The sequence below is a fragment of the Balaenoptera acutorostrata genome, chromosome 1 (assembly GCF_949987535.1).
Source record: "Balaenoptera acutorostrata chromosome 1, mBalAcu1.1, whole genome shotgun sequence".
Taxonomy (NCBI): Eukaryota; Metazoa; Chordata; class Mammalia; order Artiodactyla; family Balaenopteridae; genus Balaenoptera; species Balaenoptera acutorostrata.
The window spans coordinates 45,795,945-45,822,170 of record NC_080064.1 but is presented as its reverse complement, the minus strand read 5'-3'; the positions used below and the strand labels follow the sequence as shown (position 1 = coordinate 45,822,170).

Here is a 26,226-nt window from a genome sequence, read left to right as displayed (position 1 = left end):
GTGCCTCGCGAAGCTAAGGTGTCGCTTCGCTCTAGTACTCGCGATATTTGGACCCACTTCCTCTCGCGAACCTAGAAGTTCGTAGACCTAGAGGTGGGGCGAGAGGCGGCAGTTTCGGGCGGGTCGGGGCGGAGCTGAGAGGACGGCAGAGGCGGAAGCAGCGGCCCGCGGGACTGGGAAGGGGCTGGTCCCGGAAGGAGGAGGAAACCTGAAAAGAAAACAGCAACAAGCTGAGGTGCTGTGACAGAGGCAAACAAAATGGCGGCGCCGAAGGGGACCCTCTCGGTCAGGGCCCAACTGGGGCTCTCGCCGCTGCTGCTGCTGCTGACTATGGCCCTGACCGGAGGCTCGGGGACCGCTTCGGCTGAAGCTTTTGACTCGGTCTTGGGTGATACGGCGTCTTGTCACCGGGCCTGTCAGTTGACCTACCCCTTGCACACCTACCCCAAGGTAGGGCCCGTCCAAACCGGGCTACAACCCTTCCGTGGTCTCCCATCTTTCCGCTCTCCCGCACCTCTGTCGGCTCTGGGAGCCTGACTGTTGAATCCACCCTTCAACCGCTGTCTCCCATCTGTGTGGCTCCTGTTTTCTTCCCTAATCTTACCCGCACCGCGGTTCTGCTATAATTACCGGAAATTTGTGCCGCACCTACCCTGTAATAGGCTGGGGACACAAAAATAAGCAAGACACAACCCCTTTCTCTGGGGCCTTGCGGGGCAGCAGGGGAGACGAACACTCGGAGGGGGAGGAGTATCTAGATGATTAATGCGGGGTCCTCACCTTCCAGGGACGGCTGGGGGGAGGGGGGCAGTTGCAGATACGCCAGCCCAGAAAATGTTAACTCTTAACCCCTGTTCCCTGAGCGCCTCTCTGGGCTGGGAGCCTGCAGTCTGTTCCTGGAGTGAAACAAGTAGACAATTCCACCATAGTATGAAATACATCAAGGAGTTGGGAGACGCTCAGGAAGGGCTTTCCGCCTGTGTTGAGTAACTGTACAAGGCGCTCACACTGGGACTGGAATGGCTTAGAGAAAAAGCAGTTAGGTTGCTGCATTCAGAGAACTTACCATTCAGTGCAGCAGAAGACAGAGGGAATAAGTGGAGTGGGAAAGAAATGAGACTGCCCTTCGTAGGGGGATCACAATTTACAGACAGTGACCCCTCCTCCCCTCCTTGTCCGCCCTCAGGTGCTGCCTTTCCTTTAATTCCATTCCGCTAATCGAGTTGTTTTGCAGCTTCTAGAAGAACTGTTGACTCAACATCCTAAATTGCGTGGTGACTCCCCCACCCTTCCAAATATATAATTTGGGTATATCATCCTTCCTCCCCCGCCTTTCCTTATGAGAGCTTTTGCTGGTCTTTTTGCCCTTGCTTTTCCTTCATCTTCCCTATGCTGTATGCTTAACTGTGTGGCTAGCCCTCTTTGCTCTCTCAAACTACAAAGTGACAGGTTTAGGATGTTCCTTATTGGCAAGTGCTTTCAGGCTTTTGAAATTCTGAAGTTCTAAATGCTATCACTGCCCGTATGTTTGTTTACTGCTGGATTTTACATTGCTTGAGGATTATCAATTTTCAAGAAAAAGTGTGGGAGAGGGGATTATCAAATTTTCAGTCAGAGACAAATATAGCAGTCAAGAGAGAGAAATGAGGAATTCTGACTTCCAGACTTTCAAATCCATGTGTACTGCTCCTGGATACATTATTTTTTTCTCTTCTTATAAACCTCTCATAAGTAAGAGGATTGTATGAGGAAACTAATATTGCTTTGGCCTGGAATTGGGCAGAGACTTATTTTGTATCTTTCTAGTGTTTGGATGTGTTGGTTGTTTTGGTTTTTTTTTCTGAGATTTTCCTAGCAAATTTGTAGTTTTTTGAATACATATGCTACGAGAATAAACAATTCAAAAGGATAAACATTTCTGAAACCTCTAGGTATTTTTATAATATCCACTAGTTTCTAACAATTGATGTGATATCTAAGTGTTTTTTACTTATTCAGTAAAGCTGTTCTCCCCAGGAACTCTAAATCATCTGGCTCCCTGTGTGTCCTGGCCTTAAAATTTATTAACTGTCTGCTCTCTGTTAGCCAGTATGATGGGAGATTTACCTCCATTATCCCCAATTCTCACCCTGCAAAGTTGGGTTTTACAGTTGAGGGAATCGAGGCTCTGAAAGGTTCAGTGACTTGCCCAAGGTCACATAGCCAAGAAGTAGTGGAGTAATAGGAATTCAGTCCTAAAAGTGGCTGTATTATGGTGCCTTCTGTTAATAAAGTTGTATTATGACAAATATTTAATTTACTTATTTCACTGATGTCTGTCAGTCCTCCTTCAAATTATTGTGCTTTACAGTTCAGGAAAAAGCAGTGTGTGTTATAAGAAATTAGGTGAATTTACAAGGTCCTGTAGCCTCTCTTGGTCTGGTATTTGTGACTGGCAGATAGAGCTCTCATTTTAATGACTCTTTTTCAGAATTAATTATTTGTTTCAAGAAAGTAGGATACTTTACTTGTTTGTAAGTAGGTACTTAAAATTATTATATTTTACCCTTTAACTTTCCTCAAAAGTATAATTGCTTAACTTGTCTGGGTCCAAATGCAGGAGACATAAGTCATGTTAATAACAAAGATAATTATAGAGCTAGCTTGGTCATTTTTTAACAGAGTGTGGGCTCTGGAACCATACAAACCTGGGTTCCATTCCCAGCTTCATTTTTTTTTTTTAGTAAATTGATTGATTGATTGATTGATTGATTTTTGGCTGAGTTGGGTCTTTGTTGCTGCACGTGGGCCTTCTCCAGTTGGCGGCTAGCAGGGGCCACACTTCCTTACAGTGCGCGGGCTTCTCATTGCGGTGGCTTCTCTTGTTGCGGAGCACGGGGTCTAGGCGTGCAGGCTTCCGTAGTTGTGGCACAAGGGCTCACTAGCTGTGGCTCGTGGGCTCTAGAGGGCAGGCTCAGCAGTTGTGGCGCACGGGCTTAGTTGCTCCGCGGCATGTGGGATCTTCCCGGACCAGGGCTCAAACCCATGTCCCCTGCATTGGCAGGCGGACTCTAACCACTGCGCCACTAGGGAAGCCCCCCAGCTTCACTTTTACTATCTGTGCGTCCTTGCTGATTACTTAACTTATCATGACTTCATTTTGTCAACTATAAAAAAAAAACAAAAAAAAACACCTCACACCTTGCAGAGCAAGTGTGAGGATTAAAGATAGTATACATGGCACTCTTAGCACAGTGCCTAACACATGGCAATAGATAGTTATTTCCTTTGCCCAGTGTCATAAAACCAATTTGGTACATACAGTATATTAGTAATACTGAATAAGAGGGAGAATAATTAGCCTGACTTAGCTCAGGAAAAGAAAATGCATGTAAAATCTATAGATAGTAGGGTTCCTTCTTTAAGGAGGATTCATTAAGTTTCCTTCTAATTATTTAGCTGGTATTCAGTTTGGTGGGGAGCACCATTTCCTTGTGCTCTAAATTAGGGAAGGTCTATTTTATATAAGCTTGCCAGTCACTTTGGATACATAGGGCATGAAATATTATCTAGAACATGAAACACTTACTTGGAATAAGGTTATGATTTTTAATAGCTATCAATTGAGTGCCTGCTCTGTGCCAGGTATCCTATGATACATTAAGTGTTAGCACCATGCCTGGCACATTATGGGTGCTCATGAAATATATTATTAATGTTATGTCTACTTATTAGTTAGTATAGCATAATGTTAATTATGTAGATATAAGATAATATATAAATAAAATAATAAAGTATAAAATAAAATCCTCATATTTCAAGATTGGCATATGAATATTGTCACTGTTTTACAACTAAGGAGTTGAGGCTGAGAGAGATTAAGTCCCTTGCCCAAGGTTGTACAGAATAAGTGGTGAGGCTGAGCTTCTAACCAGGGCTAATTCCTGAACCTAGGCTCTTTCACCATGCTACAGTCTCTTCTGAAAATGGTACTGGAGGGCTTATTGGATTGGTTTAACAAATGAAAACATATCTGAAAATGAAATGGTATGCAGTATAGCTCATACTAATGAGCTCATGCTTCCCCTATGCAATATAAGGAAATATGTGGTGCTCCAAAGACGTAAGAGAATTCTTCCACTGTTTTACAAAGCCTGCAAAAGCTACTCAGGTATGAAATTTATTTTAATTGCTAACTCTTTCAATTTCACCGTAACAATAAATGCAGCTAGAACTGAAGTCCAAAAATGCACTACCTTCAAAGTTGTGTAATAAAGCTTGTTTAATATTAGACTGCAGCCATCTCCTCTTAATGAATTGTTGCTGCTACATAAATTTTACTAATCCTGCTGGAAAGAAATGCATACCTTTGTATTCCGTTGGTTGCTAACTGGTATATGCACATGCTGTTTCCTTCCTTATTAGGTGCCTGCCAGTTTGTACACAGTGAACTACACAGTAAGTTGAGGGGGCTCCCCCACATGTACTGGTTTGTTTCAAATACTATACATTTAACCAAAGAAAAGCCTGTTGAAAACGTTGTCATTAGTCTTATTAAGCAGTTCACATTTTCCAGCGATGAAGAGTCTTTCCTATCTTGAGCTCTCACACATATGCAATGATGCTTATAACTGTTGTTTTCTATTTTTAAAACCAATTATTATGATTAACACTACTACCATTTATTGAGCACCTTCAGTGTCCCGGGCACTGCACTAGGAATAGCTGTCTTCCAGCATTATTGAGGGGTTTGGAGATAATTTATAGCTTTTATTTCCTTTTTGAGATTTAGATATGTAAAGTAACTTGTACACACTGACCTAAAAGGTTTTATTCCAAGTCTGGCTGACTCCAGTGGCCTTTCCCATATGTCACATGTTGGCCTTGTTTGTGTTCTCAGTTCAGGTAAACCAAGTTTAAAAAAATTCTTTCATTTAAGCATTTTTTTAGATGTATACCTCACTTTGTGGGGGCCTTTATGGCACTATTTGCCACGTGAAGCTAGTCGTGATACTTTTCCTGATAAGCCTGATGATTCATATAAATATTTATGTGGCAGAAGTACACCATTGGTCCCTAAAGTACTTGTTTGCTCATTTCTACCTCTATTAAAGTTCTGATTATGTCACTGTTATTTTTATTTTCAACTTTTCCCCCCAAAATATGACTATGGAATATGGGAAAAGGGTGATGTTTTTACCCACTAGGTTTGTTTCTTGGATATCACTTTTATTATTTATTTATTCGTTAGTTTATTTATTTATTTTGGATGTCACTGTTAAAATAAGAAACTAAAACTTATTTGTATGGCTAAGGTCTTGGTATTACCTGGCTCCTATCATTTTTCTTTCAGTCATAAATCTTTTGTTGGACAATTATAATAAACCCTATTAACTTTGCTTTCTTTTTGACCTTTTTTCCCCCTGAAGGAAAAATGCTAGTTTTTGGTAATCCTCCCTGTTCTTGAACTCCCTAGGAAGAGGAGTTGTACGCATGTCAGAGAGGTTGCAGGCTGTTTTCAATTTGTCAATTTGTGGATGATGGAATTGATTTAAATCGGACCAAATTGGAATGTGAATCTGGTAAGATGCTATGCTAATGACATCAGCAGTATATAACATTGGTGTTTTCTTTGAGTTGTGTTATGCTTTTTATGTGTTTTCCTCAGAAAATGACAGGCATACTGTTTAAACTATTCATCCAGCATACTTAAATTATTATGAAGTTAAACTTTTTAGTAGCTACTGCTAGAAATTTCATGGGCTTTAAATTTCATCTATTTATTGAGACAATGTTTATTTTATGCTGTGGATAGGACACCTTTGTTTAAGTAAGCATTTGGTTTAGACAAATGCAATAGTAATTACCCTTCTTATAATTCATCACTACCTTTTCAATGGATGGTATAATTTTCCTAAGCCTTTCATTCATAGGCTAGTTGACTTAGCTCCAAGTTTTTTACTGAATCAGGCCTTTGACTCAGTATTTAATAGTGTATTCTTTGTGGGTCATGCCAATAAAAGAAGTAACCAGAGTTTTTGTCGTCTCTTAAACCACTATTCTTACCTTTTACCAAAAGTGATGTGTTTAATAAAATAAACCTGTAATCAGGACAAAATTGACATTTAGCTTTTTAAAGAACTGTAATGGAATTTTCTCCATTCATTACCTTACACTGTTTATTCAGTGTAGCAGGAGGTACCTTTCTCCCTATCACTATGCCAGTACTCACATTTAGCCTCTGTGATATCATAAACTTTTTTTATGGCTTAGTCTCCTAAATGGCCATCTTTATATGTGCATAATGCGGTTCAGTTTATTATCTAGCACCTTTGGGAAGTATATTACAAATGCATGACTGGGTGGAAAGAAAAATAAAATTGTTATAGTGGTAAAGTGTTATATCACAGGAAAGAAATGGCTCTAGTGAACTAAATGAAGAGTATATATGGTAGAGACTCATTCCAACTTTAGAATCCTGCTGTGGAACATTTTCTAAGTTCAGTTTTCTCAGAATTTAGGATGTTAGACTGATTGCTTTGTTTTATTTTTTCTTGCCATGTGAATACCCTTGCTTCTCAACTAAGTGATTCAGTTCCTAACAGTAATATCATATATTTGTGTAAATTACTACAGTATATTATTTTGTTCAACCCCATGAAATAGGTGGTGGTAGTTCAGTTTTAGACATACAGAAATCAATAGAGAGGTTAAACAGCTCCACCTAGGTCACGTACACAGCCAACAAGTGGTGAAGCCAGAATTTCAGGATGCCAGTTCAGTGTTTTTTCCACTATGCAAACCTTAGCTATGAGGATCACCTCATATGAATGTCATCATGTAGCCAGAGCCTGAGTATGTAATTAATAGATTTATACCTGGAAGATCTGACTTGTGGGAGGCAGAAGATATGGAGTTTTATAAAATTTCTTTATAAGATGCCAATGTTCTCTCCCTTTTCTTTCTCTCCTTCTCTTTTTTTCTTGTAATTTGACTGTTTTTCTCTTCCAGCATGTACAGAAGCATATTCCCAATCTGATGAGCAATATGCTTGTCACCTTGGTTGCCAGAATCAGCTGCCATTCGCTGAATTGAGGCAAGAACAAGTACGAAACAATTCTGCCTTTCAGAAATGACTGCTTAGATGGCACTTTGTATTGAAATGTATATTGCCCACATGATCCTATTTTAGTGTTGTATTTTATAATTAGTCTTCAGCAAACAAATGATATGTTTGCAAATAGAAAAGTCAATTGATTTAATTACTTTTGTATAATGCTCTACTGTTAAGAGGTATGTTCACACCTATAATCTCATTTTGGTTTTTTTCTCGGTCCAGTGACAATATTATCCCCATTTTGCATATGAAAAAACTGAGGCTCAGAAAAATTGAGAGTTCCTTTTTTTCATCCCATCTGCCATTGCCTTAACTCAAATCATCATTATTTCTCATCTGTATTACTAAATTAACTTCCAATCTATTTTCCCACTTCAGCCCCCTCTAGTCCATCCTTTAGTCTGTGTCCAGATATTTATTTTCTGTGTCCAGATATTTATTTTCTAAATGGAAGTCTCGTCATGTCATTCTCCTATCTTACATACTTCAGTAGCTCCCCATTACATACAGGTTTAAGTCCAAACCACTTATCACAGCCTGGCTCCTGATTACCTCTTCTATATCATCTCTTATAATTCCCCACCCCTCATACTCTATCCAAACATGCTGGGAAAAGTTTTTTAATTTTATTAACTCTGGCATAGGAAGTACAGCCACGTGGTACAAAACTCAAAAGGTTAAAAAAAAAAAGTATACAGTTGACCCATAGTACTACTGCACTACATGATCTGCAGTTGGTTGAATTTCTCAGATGCAGAATCGCGGATATGGGGAGCCAACAATAATTTGTGTATATGCACAGATTTTGGCACCCCTAACCCCTGCATTGTTCAAGGATCAGCTGTATAATGAAAAGTCTCCTACTTCTGTATCTCTTAGCCACTCCATTTTGCTCCATTAATGTAGCCAGGGTTACCAATGCAGAGGTAATTTATATATATACAAGAATACATGTATTCTTTCTTTTCTAAAATATAAGTAATAAATAAAGAATGTCTACTCATTTTTTTTCACTGCATACATGTTTCATTGTATGGATGTATCATTTATTTAAGCAGTCCCTTATTTGTGGACATGTAGGTTGTTTCTAATTTTTTAAATTTATAAATGATGTTGCATATTTTTCACATTTATATCTATAGAATAAAATCACAGGAGTAGAATTGCTGAGTTAAGAGGTATATGCATTTTTAATTTTGAGAAATAGAGCAAAACTGCCCTCCATGGAATTTGTATCAGATTTAAAAATTGACATATAATTCATTCTATAAAATTCTAAAGTATTCGGTACAGTAGTTTTTAGTATATTCACAAACTGTGCAACCATCATTACTACCTAATTCCAGAACATTTTCATCAAAAAAAGAAATCTCATACCCATTAGCAGTCACTCTCCTTTCCTCCTCCTCCCAGTCCTTGGCAACGTACAACTTTTATTACAGTTTTAATTTGTGTTTCTCTTATGAGTAACTTTAAACATAATTTCTAATATTTAAGACCCATTTTTATTTCCTTTTCTCTTAATTATGTACGTACTGAACAGTTCTTAATGTTTGTAATATGACATTATTTCTTGCCTCTGTCCCTTCTACTCCCCATCTGCTCAGTGAATCCTCTTGACTCAGGGCAGGTGTCATGTCCTTTGCGAAGCCTTCTTAACCACCTCTCACCCTAGTTTGGGTTATGTGCCTTTTCCCTTACACATGTATCACCCTGTGTTTCATCTCTGTCCTATACAGATTAAACACAGATATACAGTGATAAATAAACACACATGGTTTAAAAATCTTAAAATTTATAATCTTAACGAATGCTTGTTTAGTGAACTAATCAATGAATGATTTCACAGCTATTAAGTGGGAAAATTGGATCATGAATACAGATCTTCTGACTCTAAAAAATCTTCTCTCTTAATACCCCATACTGCCTCTCTTTTGGAAGATAGCAGAACCAAAGCTATTCCTAGAGTTCAGCAAGTTGTATCCCACACTTGTGCTCTAGAGGGGCCCACTGCTGCTAAATAAGTCAAGAAGTCAGAATTGGAGGGGAGGTGATACCAATTAATGTAAAAATCTCATCAGTAGCTTACTGTATATAGTCAGCCCATAAATACTTCCCTCACTCTCCCTGTTATCAGATACCTCACATTTTATGATGCATATATTCTTTTGATTGATTTTTCCCTTTTTTCCATTGGTGTTCATTATAGCATGGTTTATTTTACATGAAAGCATTAAAGATGAGAATAGTATGATTTGTCCCTTCCCCTTCTACCTCTTGAGGACTAGCTAATCCTTATTTAATCAAATCTTAAGATTCTCCACATTTTTGGACCTAATTCAAAAGCCTGTTATTTTGATAGAGGTGACAGGTAGCTTATAAGTGTGTTTGGTCACAAATTAAAGGATCCTGGGATTTTAAGCTTCTCATAGTTAATTTGCATAGGTAATGAAGAGTTTACTCTAATGCTGATGACTATGGTAGAATCACTTAATGGTTTATATACTCTGTCCCAATAAGGATTTGATTATGTTGCTCTCTTGAATGTACATATATAAAAAATAATATATTTCTCATGATTTAATTTTTTTTTTAAGCTCATGTCCCTGATGCCAAAAATGCATCTACTCTTCCCTCTAACTCTGGTAAGGTCATTCTGGAGTGATATGATGGACTCTGCACAGAGCTTCATAACGTCTTCGTGGACTTTTTATCTTCAAGCTGATGATGGAAAAATAGTTATATTCCAGGTGATGACTGTGCTTCATAGATTCATTTAAATACCGACAATAGTAACGTATATGTCTTAAATGAATGTCTTAGTATAGAGCCATGTACTTAGTCCCTTACAAATATTTATCATCAAATAATAATTATTTACTAACCTACATTAAAACATTGGTCATCAGGACCCAATGTGACTTACCCTTCCCTCTGCCCATTGGAAACCTATTTAAAGCCTGTTGTTCCTTATCTTACAAGAACTCTGAATCTGCTAAATTTTAGAGTGGTTAAATTGATAAAAATGAAACCTCTAGATATGAGACATAAGAAAAATTAATGTAGTTTGAATATAAATAATGGTGTGTATTTATATCACATATGGATATTAGGGAAAAGCAATAGAACATAATTTTTAGTTGTTAATAGTGCTTTTTCTCATAACTCTTATAAGAGAGCTTGTTGAAGAAGCATATTGCCTTCTAGAGAGGTAACTTTTCTCCTACCTCATTATTTACCATGTGATATGATAATAATAGCTGCTGTCTTTGAAGGGTCATGTGTACTAGGCATTTACATATATTATCTCAAATCTTCAAACAACTTCATGAGGTTGTATTATCACTATTTTATTGATGAGTAAACTGTGAGTCTAACTTATTTAAGGTCACGCTGCCAGTAAGTAACAGAATTAGGCTTCAAACCTGGGTTACTTTAGCTCCAAGGCTCATATACCACCCTACCATGCTGTCTTCCTTTTAATTTGGTTGTTAAATTCCTCAAACTTACCAGCCAACAAATTATGTTGTGATGCTTTCTCTCAGGTAATAATTAAAGTAAACCTTTTAATTATTATTGCCAATTGAGTGGCTTACTATAAGGCTAGTCTGTGATTTTTAGCATCGTCCTGAGTCTTGGGTCCCCTGTACTTAATTTGGTAATATGTAAAACACAGAAGGAGTTTTCTCTCTTTAAGTTCATGAATAAGTTCTGTGTCTGAAAGCTACTTAAGTTAAAGCTTAAGTTGACTCTCAGAGCGGAGTCCTCCTTCATTCCTGATTAGAAGTGAGATTAGCTCTGTTTCTCTCTTTATGTCAACTTAAGTGTGGCTATGATGGAGAAAACACCACTCCAGAGAATCAGTGCTACATGGAAGATGTAAAGTATGGAGAACTGAGCTATAATTTATGAATTACTCATACTTAGGGAAGAATGGAATGTTTCAGATGAGAAAGAATAGAGATAATATGTGTTTAACCAGAAAATTTGGCAGTCTGCTAAATTATTCCTGATCAACCAGAATTAGAACTCAGTTTTGCATGGTATGATACTTAATGTACTATGTTGTAATTTGTCCCTCTTTTTTTTTTTTATGTTGTCAGGAAATTAAACTGACTAAATTCTTGATGATGCTAGAAGTCTGTTTCTTTGCAAGGCACTGGATCTAATGTTTAGCAAGTGCAATTAAAATATATTGTGGTTAACATGTTTTATTTTTTATACCATACTTCTGTTACTTTTTCTCAATTTGAATGTTTGTAGAGATGATATGTTATAGAACTTCCTACTGAGAAAAGCTTAAGAAGAAGTACAAATGACTTAATTGCTTTCATTATCATTTTAGTCTAAGCCAGAAATCCAGTATGCACCACAGTTGGAGCAGGAGCCTACAAATTTGAAAGAACCGTCGCTAAGCAAAATGTCCTGTAAGTTTTATTTTAAGTAGCTTGGGATTAAAAACATTAACAGTCCAATCTGGTGGTGGTAGAATTGGTTGTATGATTGTTTTTACACTAATGGAAGGTGAATAAATAATTTTTAAAACTGTGGTTCTCAAACCTTAATATGCATTGGATCTGTAGAGTTTGTTATAGCAATTTCTGAGCCCCACCTCCAAAGTTTCCAGTTTACTAGATCTGGGATAGGACATGAGAATTTGCATTTCTCACAAATCCCAGGATTCTGTTGCTGCTGGTCTGGGGACCACACTTCAGAATCACTATTCTAAAAACATTTAGTTTGCTTTGAAGGGTGTTTTGAGTATGAACTAATGAGAGATTCTGGTATCTCCCAACAAACTAACCAAATAGTGAAACTACCCTGAAAATATGTTTTTATTCTATTTTTATTTCTATGCTAGAAGAGAATTTAAACTTATAGGAATAGAAAACATCAGGCTAAAACGGCTTACCTTTTAAAATGTGCTAGCTCATACCTTATTTTAGATACTGATTTTATTAACTTTTTAATTATTTTGGTGGGTGGATAATGACAGCACATAACACAAGGCCATCTTTAACTTTAGACTTGAACAAACCAAATTCTATTATTACATTCAGAAATATAATTAAACAGAAAGCATCAATGTCAATAAGAATTTGAAAGTAAAATAGGAAATTCATAATGTTGTATAATATCCAGTTGGTTTTTAATGTGCCAGAGGAACTTGGCATTCATTATAAAATATGTCAGATTACATTTACAAAAGCAGCTGGATATCTGTACAGTGTATATATCTAGAAGCAGTCATTTGAGACTAGCTTTTGGAAAATAGAATATCATAAACTTGTACCTTATTATTTCAGCAGATCTGCAAATGAGAAGTTCACAAGCACATAGGAACTATCTTGAAGATGGAGAACGTGATGGTTTTTTAAGATGTCTCTCTCTGTATGTATTCATCTTCACTTATGCATATAGGAGATAAAATCTGGCTTGTATCAGAGAGGTGCAGTCCTTTTTATTATTTTAGAGTTATATTAGCTGCTCAAAAGTAGAAAACTTTTTTTTACCTTTTCCCTTTTCCCTACCAAATCCAAAGTTGTACTTTTGGATATTTTAGTTTGTTTAAAAGGTAATTCTCATACTACTTTAATCAAACCCAAGGGGGTAGTTTTTTTCACAGCACAAAAGCATCCTTGTTCTTATTGGGAGTCTTTGATTTATGTTACGATATGTGCTTCTTCAGACATCTCAGTTAAGCTTTAATTTAATATTTATTGAAAAAAATTCACATATGAGTAGACCCACACAGTTCAAATCCATGTTGTTCAAGGGTCAATGGTATTTACATAGCATTTACATTTTATTAGATATTATAAGCAATCTAGAGATGATTTAAAGTGTACAGGAAGATATGCATAGGTTATATGCAAGTACTACACCACTTTATATAAGGGAATTGAGCACCCTCAGATTTTGGTATGGGAGGGGGCAGCAGTCTTGGAACCAGTGCCCTGGGGATACCAAGGGATGACTGTGTGTCTGAATGGTTTGGGGGTTGGATTTTTGTTTTTATCTATATGGCCACACAGGAGGCTACGGGAGGTAGATAAGGGCTATAGATAAAGGAGGGCTTTGTGTTCTATACTGAGTGTCATCTCCATGCCAAGGATTCTTTTTTTTTTTAATTTAATTATTTATTTGACTGTGTCGGGTCTTAGTTGCGGTGTGGGCTTCTCTCTAGTTGTGGCACACGGGCTCTAGAGCACGAAGGCTTAGTTGCCCCTCAGCATGTGGGATCTTAGTTCCCTGACCAGGGATTGACCCCACGTCCCCTGCATTGGAACGCGGATTCTTAACCACAACGACCAGGGAAGTACCCATGCCAAGGATTCTTTTTTTTTTTTTTTTTTTATTTTTTTATAAAGATCATTCAGAATACTCCATTTTTGTTTTTGTTTTTGTTTTTTTATTTTATTTTATTTATTTATTTTTGGCTGTGCTGGGTCTTTGGTTCGTGCGAGGGCTTTCTCCAGTTGCGGCAAGTGGGGGCCACTCTTCATCGCGGTGCGGGGACCGCTCTTCATCGCGGTGCGCGGGCCTTTCACTATCGCGGCCCCTCCCGTCGCGGGGCACAGGCTCCAGAAGCGCAGGCTCAGCAGCCGTGGCTCACGGGCCCAGCCGCTCCGCGGCATGTGGGATCCTCCCAGACCAGGGCTCGAACCCGTGTCTCCTGCATCAGCAGGCAGACTCTCAACCACTGCGCCACCAGGGAAGCCCCCATGCCAAGGATTCTTAAGGGTGGCAAGAGAAAGTGGACAGGCGAGGGTAATTGGTACCTTGTGCCCTCCTGGGAAGGAATATCAGGCCTTCTGAGGGTGAGAAGGGTTTTATCAAAGTATGCATGCTTCTACTCCTCCAAGGAGTTCTGATATGAGCCTTCTCCCTGCAGCCACTCCCCACCCCTCGCCAAAAAAAAAAGAGAGAGAGAAAGAGACAGTAGGCCATAGCACTTGGTGATAATTATCTACTCTGTGTCAGGTACCAGACCAAGCACTTGAGTAGAGAGGTGAACAAGTGTGTATATACTCTAGTGGACTGTTCTGTCTCAAGTGTAACACTTCAGTAGTCCACACTACATGCTTCCTGTAATTTCTTAGAGTAGAAATAGTTTCTTAAGAGGTTTTATCAGATATCAGTAGGGTTATATTAGAACCTAAAAATTAATACTTTTTACTGAATAAACTCTTTAAAGACTGGATAAGGAAATGAGAATTTAAATTTTCCCTTCCTTTCATTGCTAAACTTGCTTTTGACCTTGTACAGAAAAAAAGGCAATTTTTCTCTCTCTCTCAGTATTTTGGATTTTTGTTGCAGTTTAGTAAGTTTTATGAAACCTAAGTAATTATCTAATCTTAAGTTACAGTTTATTCTTTTTTTTTTTTGGCCGCGACACGCGGCTTGCCGGATCTTAGTTCCCCAACCAAGGATTGAACCTGGGGACCCGGCAATGAGAGCACTGAGTCCTAACCACTGGACTGCCAGGGAATTCCCTACAGTTTATCCTTAATACTGCATTACCTAGCATCTTATTGATGCCTTATTGCCTTTTAACATTTTGTCATGTTTTATGTTATTCTTTTAAATCTAACATTTTAAAAATAGCTTCACTTGTTCTTTAAATCTTAATCTATAGTTTAGTAAACAATAGGTCACTTATGGAAAAAACTCCAGTTGCTGATTCTTGTAACTGGCCTCTACCCTAAGATATTTTAATCATAAGAAAAATATAACTATATCTTTTTAAGATATGTGCTAATGGATACAGAATGCTTCATAATAAATATGCTCTTGTAAGTTGAAATTCAAGTAAATTGTGCTAAGTTAAATATTTGAAATGTAGTAGAGAAGCTAACTTCTGGAAGCCTGTTGTGAATCCATTTATAAAACAAATGATCATTTCATAATTTACCTATTATGTACCTTAATTCTTCGGAATATGGGTTTTCTTAAAGCAAGTATTATCTTAATACCTTGCAAAATAATATATGACATTTGTGTAGCACTGTACAGTTTATAGGACACTTTGATTTGCCTTATCTCATTTAGTAATTAAAAAATACCCTTAACAGTAATTTGCTTTAATTTCATATATTTAGTAGAAAGCCAGTATGTCTGATTTTTTAATTTATAAAAGTAACGTAGCCATGTTATAGAAACTTGAGTAATGGAGGAAAGGACATCATATCACCCTAATATAATAGCTATTGTAATATTTTCTTCTATAAGTATGTTTTTTAAAATAGTTTTAAAGGTAGTACACATAAAGTTTTAATTATATTATTAAGTAAGTACACAAGGTTGATTGCCTGTAATTGTTAAGAGCCTCCTATTTTTTATATTATGCAGTTTTAACATAACTAATTGTTGATTTTTTTTTTTCCCCCAGTAACTCCGGCTGGATTTTAACCATGACTCTTGTCCTCTCCGTGATGGTATTGCTCTGGATTTGTTGTGCAACTGTTGCTACAGCTGTGGAGCAGTATGTTCCCTCTGAGGTAAATTTAATTCCAACTCTTAGGCCTTTTGAAGACTGAGCCATATGATTTACTTTTTTTAATGCCTTATTGGTTTAGCTAGAAACGCAAAACCTTTCTACTAATAGAAGGAGAGAAGATTTGGTGGTTTTAATCACACACCGGGGTTGGCACACATGAGAATTACAGGTTCGCAGCACAAGAATCACTTACCAATTTTCTGTGATGCTAACTACCATAATGACCAGTGTATGCCGGCTGGTTTGAGTACAGTGTCTCTCTTCTCCCTAGATCTTTGAGACTGAAAAAAACCCATTGACATCAGTTTCTAAGGTGATATATAAGAAACAAGACTTGTAGAACTACTTAAAATTTTAAATTTAACATTGCCACAAATGTTAAGGAATAATTGCTGCTTTAGAAGCAGCAAGGCTAGAGCTTTTGATTTTGAGTAATGTGTTCTGGTATACCCTGAAAGAGATGGAAAACTGTCTTGACTTTCTTGGTAATTAAAATTTAACTGGCTCAAGAAACATACTGTTAAGGTAAAGGATTTTTGTTTCAGAAAAAAGGTCTAATTTCAGTATGGTACTGGCACAAAAACAGAAATATAGATCAGTGGACCAGGATAGAAAGCCCAGAGATAAACCCAAGCACATATGGTCACCTTATTTTTGATAAAGGAGGCAAGAATATACAATGGAGAAAAGACAGCCTCTTCAATAGGTGGTACTGGGAAAACTGGACAGCTACATGTAAAACAATGAAATTAGAGCACTCCCTAACACCATACACAAAAATAAACTCAAAATGGATTAAAGACCTAAATGTAAGGCCAGACACTGTCAACTCTTAGAGGAAAACATAGAAGACTCTATGACATAAATCACAGCAAGATCCTTTTTGACCCACCTCCTAGAGGAATGGAAATAAAAACAAAAATAAACAAATGGGACCTAATGAAACTTAAAAGCTTTTGCACAGCAAAGGAAACCATAAACAAGACAAAAAGATAACCCTCAGAATGGGAGAAAATATTTGCAAATGAAGCAACTGACAAAGGATTAATCTCCAAAATTTACAAGCAGCTCATGCAGCTCAATATCAAAAAAACAAACAACCCAATCCAAAAATGGGCAGAAGACCTAAACAGACATTTCTCCAAAGAAGACATACAGATGGCCAACAAACACATGAAAGAACGCTCAATATCACTAATCATTAGAGAAATGCATCAAAACTACAATGAGGTATCACCTCACACCAGTCAGAATGGCCATCATCCAAAAATCTACAAACAATAAATTCTGGAGAGGGTGTGGAGAAAAGGGAGCCCTCTTGCACTGTTGGTGGGAATGTAAATTGATACAGCCACTATGGAGAACAATATGGAGGTTCCTTAAAAAACTAAAAATAGAACTACCATATGACCCAGCAATCCCACTGCTGCGCATATACCCTGAGAAAACCATAATTCAGAAAGAGTCATGTACCACAATGTTCACTGCAGCTCTATTTACAATAACCAGGACATGGAAGCAATCTAAGTGTCCATTGACAGATGAATGGATAAAGAAGATGTGGCACATATATACAATGGAATATTACTCAGCCATAAAAAGAAACAAAATTGAGTGATTTGTAGTGAGGTGGATGGACCTAGAGTCTGTCATACAGAGTGAAGTAAGTCAGAAAGAGAAAAACAAATACCGTATGTTAACACATACATGTGAAATCAAAAAAAAAAAGAAAATGGTTATGAAGAACCTAGGTGCAGGACAGGAATAAAGACGCAGACGTAGAGAACGGACTTGAGGACATGGGAAGGGGGAAGGGTAAGCTGGAACGAAGTGAGAGAGTGGCATGGACTTATATATACTACCAAATATAAAATAGCTAGCTAGTGGGAAGCAGCCGCATAGCGCAGGGAGATCACCTCAGTGCTTTGTGATCACCTAGAGAGGTGGGATAGGGAGGGTGGGAGGGAGACGCAAGAGGGAGGAGATATGGGGATATATGTATGTGTATAGCTGATTCACCTTGTTATAAAGCAGAAACTAACACACCATTGTAAAGCAGTTATACTCCAATAAAGATGTTTAAATAAATAAATAAATAAATAGAAATAAATAAAAACAATGACTTTTGAGCTCTAAAAAAAAAAGTCTAATTTGATGATTCAACTTAGCTTTCAAGGAAGGAAAATTATATAACTAAACATAAGATAATAAATTCTATTGACATCAGATCCAACTGAAATAAACTTTAGTTCTCATATGCCTCCAGAATGCAATAGAAAAAGAGAGAAAAGAAGAAAGGAGGGAAATTTGAAGAATGGTATGGATTAGCAGAGACAGGAGGGTGGACAATATTCCCAGGTACAGACAAGAATAAGCTACTATCAGGGAAGGACTGTAAGCAGCTGACTTGATTAAAAGAACTTAAATTAGGAAATGAAACCAAATGAATAAAGTTAGACAGGATTGGGAAGAACCTTGAATTGTGGAAGTGTTAGACAATGGGTAAATTTCTGTAGAACTCATCTGTTTATGATATGATCTGAACATCCTCTTGCTAATTACCTATTTGTGTTCTTGTTTAGTTCTGATATCCATATTTTAATCATTTTATTGTTCCTGATAAAGTTAAAATTACACATCTTACATAGGATTGCCTTTGCCTATTACTTGCTTTTGAACTGCCCCATGCACTCTAAATCCTCATGGCAACAAAGCTACAAACCCAGAGTAGTAAATCTTTATGGACACTGTGGTACTTTATTCCTTCCAATAAGCACAATTCCTTCTCTTTACTTCTAGGATGCCCCTTGTAAAAGAAAGATACACGTAGAGATTGGTGTGGTTATTTCCTGGAAGGATTGAATTACTGGCCTCAGGTGGAATTTACCTTGATAAAATCACCACTACCTGGCTTCTGGTTCCCAGGACTACTGACTAATGTTGAGCACTTTCTCCTAGACACCGTTCTAAGCATTTTATATGAATTAGCTCATTTAGTCCTTTCAGTAACTCTGTGAGATGGCTGCTATTATTATCCTCTTTTCCAGATACGAAAACTGAAAGAGAGAACGTATTATTACCCCAGTGTCACATAACTAGTAAGTGGTAGAACCAGAATTTAAACCCAGGTCGTCTGACTCCAAAGCCAGTACCCTTAATTTTTTTTAGTTAACCTGGAATCATCACTAGGGAAGTTGATTATGTTACTTGTATCAGGAGCTCATCTTCTGTGTAACCTCTTTTGACACTAGGAAGTTGAACACCACTGGGACCACATGTTTCATGTTTTTGAGCCAGGATGCTCAAACTCTCTTACTGAAACAGTTCTTAGATGGACATTTCATAGTTTTTCCTCTCTTATCTCCTTACTTGACTTATGGAATTGACCTCCTCTTCTGGTGTTGTTTAGACATAACAGTGCTTCACATTGTGGTTTTGGTTACATCTTACAGACCTGGGGATCTGTCCCTCCCTTTCAGATTACTCTTGATCTTTTTCTTCCTTTTAGATGTTGTCTCTGCTGTGATAAATTTTGTCTTGATTGTATAGCTTTAATTCTGTGAGAAGTTCTTTCCCCTTATTTTTAAGTTGTTTGTAGGACGCCTCGTTGTTCCCACATATGCCCAGGCCCCTGGATCATAAAGCCTAAAGCATCAGAACCATACGGGGAGTCCTGTTGGCAGCTATTACATTCCCTCCTGATATCTGCATATGGGTGTCACTTTCTTTCCCCTCTCTAGAAATCTTCTTCCTGTCCTTAACAATCAAAAGTATGGTGACACCCTCAAAGAGCCTATGTTTTCCTAAGATACATTTTCTAGAAAAATATAGCGAAAACACTCATTTGAATTCACTGCTTTTAGGCTTTACTTTGTATCTGAAACCACACTTTAGCTAAGTAATAATGTTTTTTCAACTATTTTTAATTATAAAAATTCTATCTACTTGGTATAGAATTTATAAAGTTATATATAAAGAAGCAGGAAAAAAAATCACTCATCCAGAACTATTTCATATTGCCATTTTAGTGGATTTGTTTTCACAATTAAAAACTGTATAGGACTTCCCTGGTGGCGCAGTGGTTAAGAGTCCGCCTGCCAATGCAGGGGACGTGGGTTCAAGCCCTGGTCCGGGAAGATCCCACAAGCCGTGGATCAGCTAAGCCCGCGCTCCACAACTGCTGAGCCTGCGCTCTAGAGCCCGCGAGCCACAACTACTGAGCCCGCGAGCCACAACTACAGCTACTGAGCCCGTGAGCCACAACTACTGAGCCCGCGTGCCTAGAGCCCATGCTCCGCAACAGGAGAAGCCACCACAGTGAGAAGGCTGTGCACCACAACCAAGAGTAGCCCCCGCTCACTGCAACCAGAGAAAGCCTGTGCACAGCAAGAAAGACCCAACACAGCCAAAAATAAATAAATAAATAAATAAAGTATATTAAAAAAAAAAAACTATAAACTGGGACTTCCCTGGCCATCCAGTGGTTAAGAGTCCGTGCTTCCATTGCAGGGGGTGTTGGGTCAGTCCCTCGTAGAGGAACTAAGATCCTGCATGCCTCACAGCGCAGCCAAAACAAAAAGGAGAAAAAACAAGCTGTATAAACTATTTCAATATTAATGTTTCTTATTTTAAAATATTGCAGTGTAAATACTTCTTCCCTGGTATTTTCTCCTTTATTTATTGTAAAAGTAGCTGAGAATTTAGCATTAGGAAAGTTATTCAGATTTTCTTAATCAAAAGCCACCTATTTTAAACTTTACTTTCATAAAACCTTTTCATTGATTTTATTATTGGAACATAAGTTACTTCTGACCTCTCTCCATAGTAACATGAGACTCCATTTTAAGTAATACAAGCAATGAGCAATGTTATTTATATTTTGTTATATTATTTATATATATAATCCTATGTGTTTATAGGAAATCATAAACCTGCTGAGAGAATGTTTCTCTTCAGTATGGACCTGGTATCTTGAGCTCAAACATGAAATATAAAAAGCTTCCTTTTCAGTCACTACAAATAAAGCTTAAAATGGTGCTAATAATAAGGGCCAGGAATGTGGTCTTGGAAACTTATGAGCAGCTTTATTTTTTTTATTTAGGAAAGTTCTGAAATAATTTATCCTTAGCCTGTTTTGTATATAGTAGGTACTAATCATATACCATTTGATAGTAATGCCAGAAAGAGTTGGCATTTGTTGATCTTAAAGCAGTATCATTTTGAGTGACTTACAAAGATTTTGATCCTTTTTTCTCCACTGTTTTTCCCTGTTCTTTCATATTTATGATGTCGTTTTTTTGAAACTTCATGAAATAATGCTTTTCTCTTGTTGAGCTGTCTATTTAAGATAATAAAGAGTTGTCATTCACAGTGGTCCTTGCCAGGCAGGTCAGACCTGACTTATAAAAACAAGGTTTAGCAATATTGGATATTCCTTTCTAGAGACCAGGCAGCCTCAGAAAATTGCCAAAGCAACAAATAATAATATAACTGCTGCCTCAGTGTTATCTCATTATCTGTTTGCATTCTTTTTTCTTATTTGTCAAGACCATGATCATCTGATTTCAAATGGTTAGTTAAGAAAGGTTTTAGAAGACTTCAAATAACATTCATGTTAGTAAATCACGGACACTTACGGATAACATACTATGTGCTAGGCCCTGTTCAAGAGATTAGAGGTACAATGAAGAATAACATGAAGGTGGAACAAAGTTAAATGTTAAAGGCTGCCACGACTCAAGAAGTAGGGTGAGGGCTTCCCTCATGGCGCAGCGGTTAAGAATCTGCCTGCCAGTGCAGGGGACACAGGTTCGATCCCTAGTCAGGGAAGATCCCACATGCTGTGGAGCAGCTAAGCCCGAGCACCACAACTGCTGAGCCTGCACTCTAAAGCCCACGAGCCACAGCTACTGAAGCCCGCGTGCCTAGAGCCCGTGCTCCGCAACAAGAGAAGCCACGACAATGAGAAGCCCGTGCACCGAAACGAAGAGTAGCCCCCGCTCGCCGCAACTAGTTAAAGCCCACACACAGCAACGAAGACCCAACGCAGCCAGAAATAAATTAATTAATTTAATTAATTTAAAAAAAAAAGTAGGGTGAAACATGTCTTAAACTATAGTAAACATTATTTGTCTAAAAAAAAAAAAGACTAAGAATCTTGCTGTTTAAAATCTTTAAGTCTCAAGAGAGACAATCAGAAAACGATGTAAATGCCATAGCTTTTTATTAATTAATTTATTTTTGGCTGTGTTGGGTCTTTGTTTCTGTGTGAGGGCTTTCTCTAGTTGCAGCAAGCCGGGGCCACTCTTCATCGCGGTGTGCGGGCCTCTCACTATCGCGGCCTCTCTTGTTGCGGAGCACAGGCTCCAGACGCGCAGGCTCAGTAGTTGTGGCTCACGGGCCTAGTTGCTCTGCGGCATGTGGGATCTTCCCAGACCAGGGCTTGAACCCGTGTCCCCTGCATTGGCAGGCAGATTCTCAACCACTGCGCCACCAGGGAAGCCCATGCCATAGCTTTTTAATCTAAATTTTGTTAAGAAAATGAGTTTTAGAAAAGATTTATGTAACTTATCTAAGATTGCATAACTGGTTAGTGGCAAAGGCAGGCCTAAAGCCCAAATACATACTAATTGAGTTTATTTTTAACTTTTAGAAGTAATACATGTGACATAAAATTGACTTCCTCTTCCTCACTTCTCAGATAAACCAGTCAATAGTTTTTAAAAATTTTTCCAAGCAGTTGCCATTTTACAATTTTATCTTCTATTTTTTGTTTTATCAATTTTAGACATTATCTGATGTCCTCCTACTAAAGGATGAGTTTAGTTCCCTTATACTGTCTCTCACTTCCATCTCTTCAGTTGCTGGGGGGTTTTTTTTGTTTCTTTTTAATATAAATTTATTTATTTTATTTATTTATTTTTTGTCTGCGTTGGGTCTTCATTGCTGTGCGCGGGCTTTCTCTAGTTGAGGTGAGCGGGGGCTACTCTTCGTTGCGGTGCGCGGGCTTCTCATTGGGGTGGCTTCTCTTGTTGCAGAGCACAGGCTCTAGGTGCACGGGCTTCAGTAGTTTTGGCACGTGGGCTCAGTAGTTGTGACTTGCAGGCTCTAGAGCGCAGGCCCAGTAGTTGTGGCGCACGGGCTTAGTTGCTCTGCGGCATGTGGGATCTTCCTGGACCAGGGCTTGAACCCATGTCCCCTGCATTGGCAGGTGGATTCTTAACCACTGAGCCACCAGGGAAGCCCCCAGTTGCTGGTTTTTATAATGTATATTATTATTTTGTATACTTTTAGTGAGTGCTTTACAAATTTCTGTTGATTCCTCATTACTGCCTTTCCTTCTCCCTTTTCATACTGTGTCAATTTTCATTAATTATTATGATCCTTGACAATAAAATATACTCATTCTTCTGTATGTATACTTTCCTACGTTGATCTGAAAAATTAAAATCTACTAGGCAGCATTTACAATATTATGATTATATAAATATTCAGAGTAGAACACTGGTTCTATTAGAACACTGGCAAATATAAACCTGAATTACTTAAAAATGTTCCCAGGAGAATCTTCCATATATCTGTTTTATGGATCCCATTTTTGTTTTTGTTCTGGCTTTCTTCCCATTTTCTAAGTCATCTCAGTTGCTACTGTTTCTTGTATGTTATTTTCTTTCTTGATTTCCTCTTTACTTTTGCTGGACCTCCTTAAGTAATTTTTTTCATAAAGGGTACTTGGGCAATAAACTTCCCAAGGTAACACTTTTGAAAATACCTCTATTGTACCCTTGTATTTGATTAGTAATTTGAGAATACAGAGTAGCCACAGAATCACTAAACATACTGGTTAGAGGTTATCCATATGCTCCCATCCATTTCTCTGCACGAATTTTACTCTTTCTCCCTGATCTTCTAGATAGCTTCTTCCATATAGATGTTTGAAATCATTTAAACAGTTCCTGGTCGCTGTTTCAAGGTTTTTAAATGTTAGAGTTGTGAAAGTTTTTCTTTCATTGTGCCCCAGAGCAAATTATCACATGTTAATTTGGGTTTTAAGGAGGCCTTAGTGTATCAGATCCATGTCCAGTCCATCAACCACTGAATTTGTGTTGAAAATATTCTCTTACTGGAAAAGTGTCAGGTACTGGGCCACCTCCTTGGTGCAGGATAGTTGTTGCCTTGAAACAGTAGACAGCAGACCACATCTGAAATGCCTTCAAGTAAGCAGCCGTCATGACAATCACTTTTAGAACATTTTTATCACCCCAAAAAGGAAACTCATACTAGTAGTTACTCCCCATTTCTTCCCAAGCATCTTCACCAGCCATAGACGAACAATATGTGTGGTCTCTTGTGACTGGCCTCTTTCACTTAGCATAATGTTTTCAAGGTTCATCCATGTTGTAGCATGTATTGGTATTGTAGATACTTAAACTTTTGAAGGTGCTCTTTATTCAGCATCTTCTAAAAGCACCTTTCCAACATCAGGTACTTCTGTGTGGGTCTGTCTTTTTAATATAGTCAGTTGCCCTGTCAATAATGTCAGCACTTCAGTTTTTAACTTACAGAATCAGAGATTTATTGCCATATGCATTAACAACAAAATTTATCCCATTTGTTAGTAAAAACTTTTCATTTTCTTTTTTTTCCTTCAGGAGATAGACCTATATCTAAATAGACCTACTCTCAAAAGATATTAGACATTTCCATTATACTTCAGTGAGTTTTATGACATTTGCACTGATTCTGTGTTATGCTTTCATTCTTTCGTTTTAGTATCTATCTTCTTGGATATGTTAGTAATAATTTGAGCTTTTATATGTTTCTGAAGACCTTTCTATCAATGTTAAAGTATTTCATGTACATTCTTTGTTCTACTCACAGCCTTTTAAAATAGTACATACCATTTTCCATATATGTTAATTTAGAACATTTAGTAGCAGAGAAACTTACCCCAAATCATTTGACCACTTGGTTGGAGAGCTAAGATCTTAAAGGAATTGATCACTTAAGGCATCAAACATCCAGAATCCATGCTCTTGTATGACCACACTTATACTCCATTTAAACCTGAGCAATTTTTCTTGATGCTAAGTTGTTAACTTCTAAGTATTTTAAGTCAGTACATGTGGAAAAGTTTTCTTTGGCCATCCACTGGGAACGGAATCACGTATCTGTTAACACTTTGAGTAAAAGCATTTTTGAGGATGTTTATAGAAATTTTTTTTTTTTACCAAATAACCACAGATTAAATTGCTATTTGAAGACTTACTTGGAGAGGTTCCTAATTATCCAAATTGCTAATGTTCATTGATTGTTTTTTGCAGAAGCTGAGTATCTATGGTGACTTGGAATTCATGAATGAACAAAAGCTAAACAGATATCCAGCTTCTTCTCTTGTGGTTGTCAGATCTAAAGGTGAAGATTATGAAGAAGCAGGGCCTCTACCTGCAAAAGTGAATCTTGCTCATTCAGAAATTTAAGCTTTTTTTTTTTTTTTTAAGAAAAGTGTATAGACATCTAAATTTCCATTCCTCATAGTGCTTTTTAAAATGGTTTCATTGGCTATAGGACTTAAAAATCACTATTAAATGCAAATAAAGTTACCCAAATCTGTGACGACTGTATTTGCTGTAACTTTACCTGTAATTTTTTTCTAGTAATTTAAGAGATGGATATTTGGGATTGTATTTTTATTTTACTAATATCTGTGCTATTTTAATTATTATTTGCATTGTTTTTGTTTGTTTCCTTTCTTAGCCAAATTCTGTGAGCTGATCATTGTTCTTCCCCACCTCCTACCATGTCAATCACCTTAGTTAATAAGTTGAATACTCAGTAGGATATGACACTCCTGCTCAGCAATGGCCCACAACCTGTAATTTGAAATTTAGTAGAAAATGCCCTTTAATACACTACATTTTCAGTTGTATTGAACTGAAATCATTAAAATTTTATTTGAATAATTATGTGCTGAAATTTGAGTTAATATACTCCTAATTTTCCAGATCTTCCCTTTCACCCCTACCCAACCCAGAAGATAATTAAGAAATGTTCTATGTCTGTTTATTGCTATATGATGATCAGGGAGCAAATTAAAGCAAAAATGATTCTCTCACAAATGCATTTTATGTTATTTTGCACAGGCTATAGATTTTTTTGTTGGATGGATCTTTCCAAAGAACTATTTTTCTCTGTTAGAAAGCATATAAGTTAAAGATATTATCAGAGAAAGCTTTTCATTTTGATAGTAAGAATTAGACTCTCGTGTTGCACAATTAAGTATAGAATTCACTTTGCAAAAGCTGTTATCATTCCTTTATTATTATTATCAATAATACAGATACAAAAATAAGAGTGACATCAAGTAACATAGTACACCACAGTCTTAATGTGATTCAGTGTCATTAGACGTGAAATGTTAAATGACTTTGCTAACCAATACTTTCCTCACTCACATGGGCATTACTGGCAACTGCAGTAGTGCTGTTTGAATAAAGAGTGAGTCACACACTTGCCTTCAGCCTAGTCATTAGCTTTCTCTGAGTCAAAAGAAAATACAATTAACTAATCAAGTAAGGCTTTGGTCACAAAATACAGGTTTTGCTTTTTTAAATAGTAGGTTGTCTAGATT

The 26,226-nt window shown here is 37.4% G+C and overlaps 1 protein-coding gene across 4 annotated transcripts; it reads left to right on the top strand.

Annotated features, from left to right (window-relative positions):
- Nucleotides 1–104: 104 nt before the first annotated feature.
- On the top strand, nt 105–25,558 carry TMEM59 (transmembrane protein 59). 4 transcript variants are annotated; one of them, XM_007164413.2, is made up of 9 exons: nt 105–450; nt 4,405–4,437; nt 5,456–5,561; nt 6,991–7,085; nt 9,694–9,846; nt 11,442–11,523; nt 12,403–12,487; nt 15,489–15,597; nt 24,920–25,558. In XM_007164413.2, exons 1-9 carry the CDS (start codon nt 259–261, stop codon nt 25,073–25,075), a joined length of 1,011 nt encoding a protein of 336 aa, XP_007164475.2. In that variant the 5' UTR covers nt 105–258; the 3' UTR covers nt 25,076–25,558. The 4 variants fall into 4 exon arrangements, with proteins under 4 accessions (XP_007164475.2, XP_028018975.2, XP_007164477.2 ...); XM_028163174.2 differs by having other exon boundaries at nt 106–450; nt 12,406–12,487; XM_007164415.2 differs by lacking the exon at nt 4,405–4,437 and having other exon boundaries at nt 107–450; nt 12,406–12,487.
- Nucleotides 25,559–26,226: the final 668 nt, after the last annotated feature.

Bases quoted from the DNA above. Each gene is read 5' to 3' on its own strand.
- TMEM59 (XM_007164413.2), top strand. From the start codon at position 259: ATGGCGGCGCCGAAGGGGACCCTCTCGGTCAGGGCCCAACTGGGGCTC. The intron at 7,086-9,693 runs GTACGAAACAAT...TTTTTTTTTAAG, and splicing joins CTGAATTGAGGCAAGAACAA to CTCATGTCCCTGATGCCAAA. The intron at 9,847-11,441 runs GTGATGACTGTG...TTATCATTTTAG, and splicing joins GAAAAATAGTTATATTCCAG to TCTAAGCCAGAAATCCAGTA.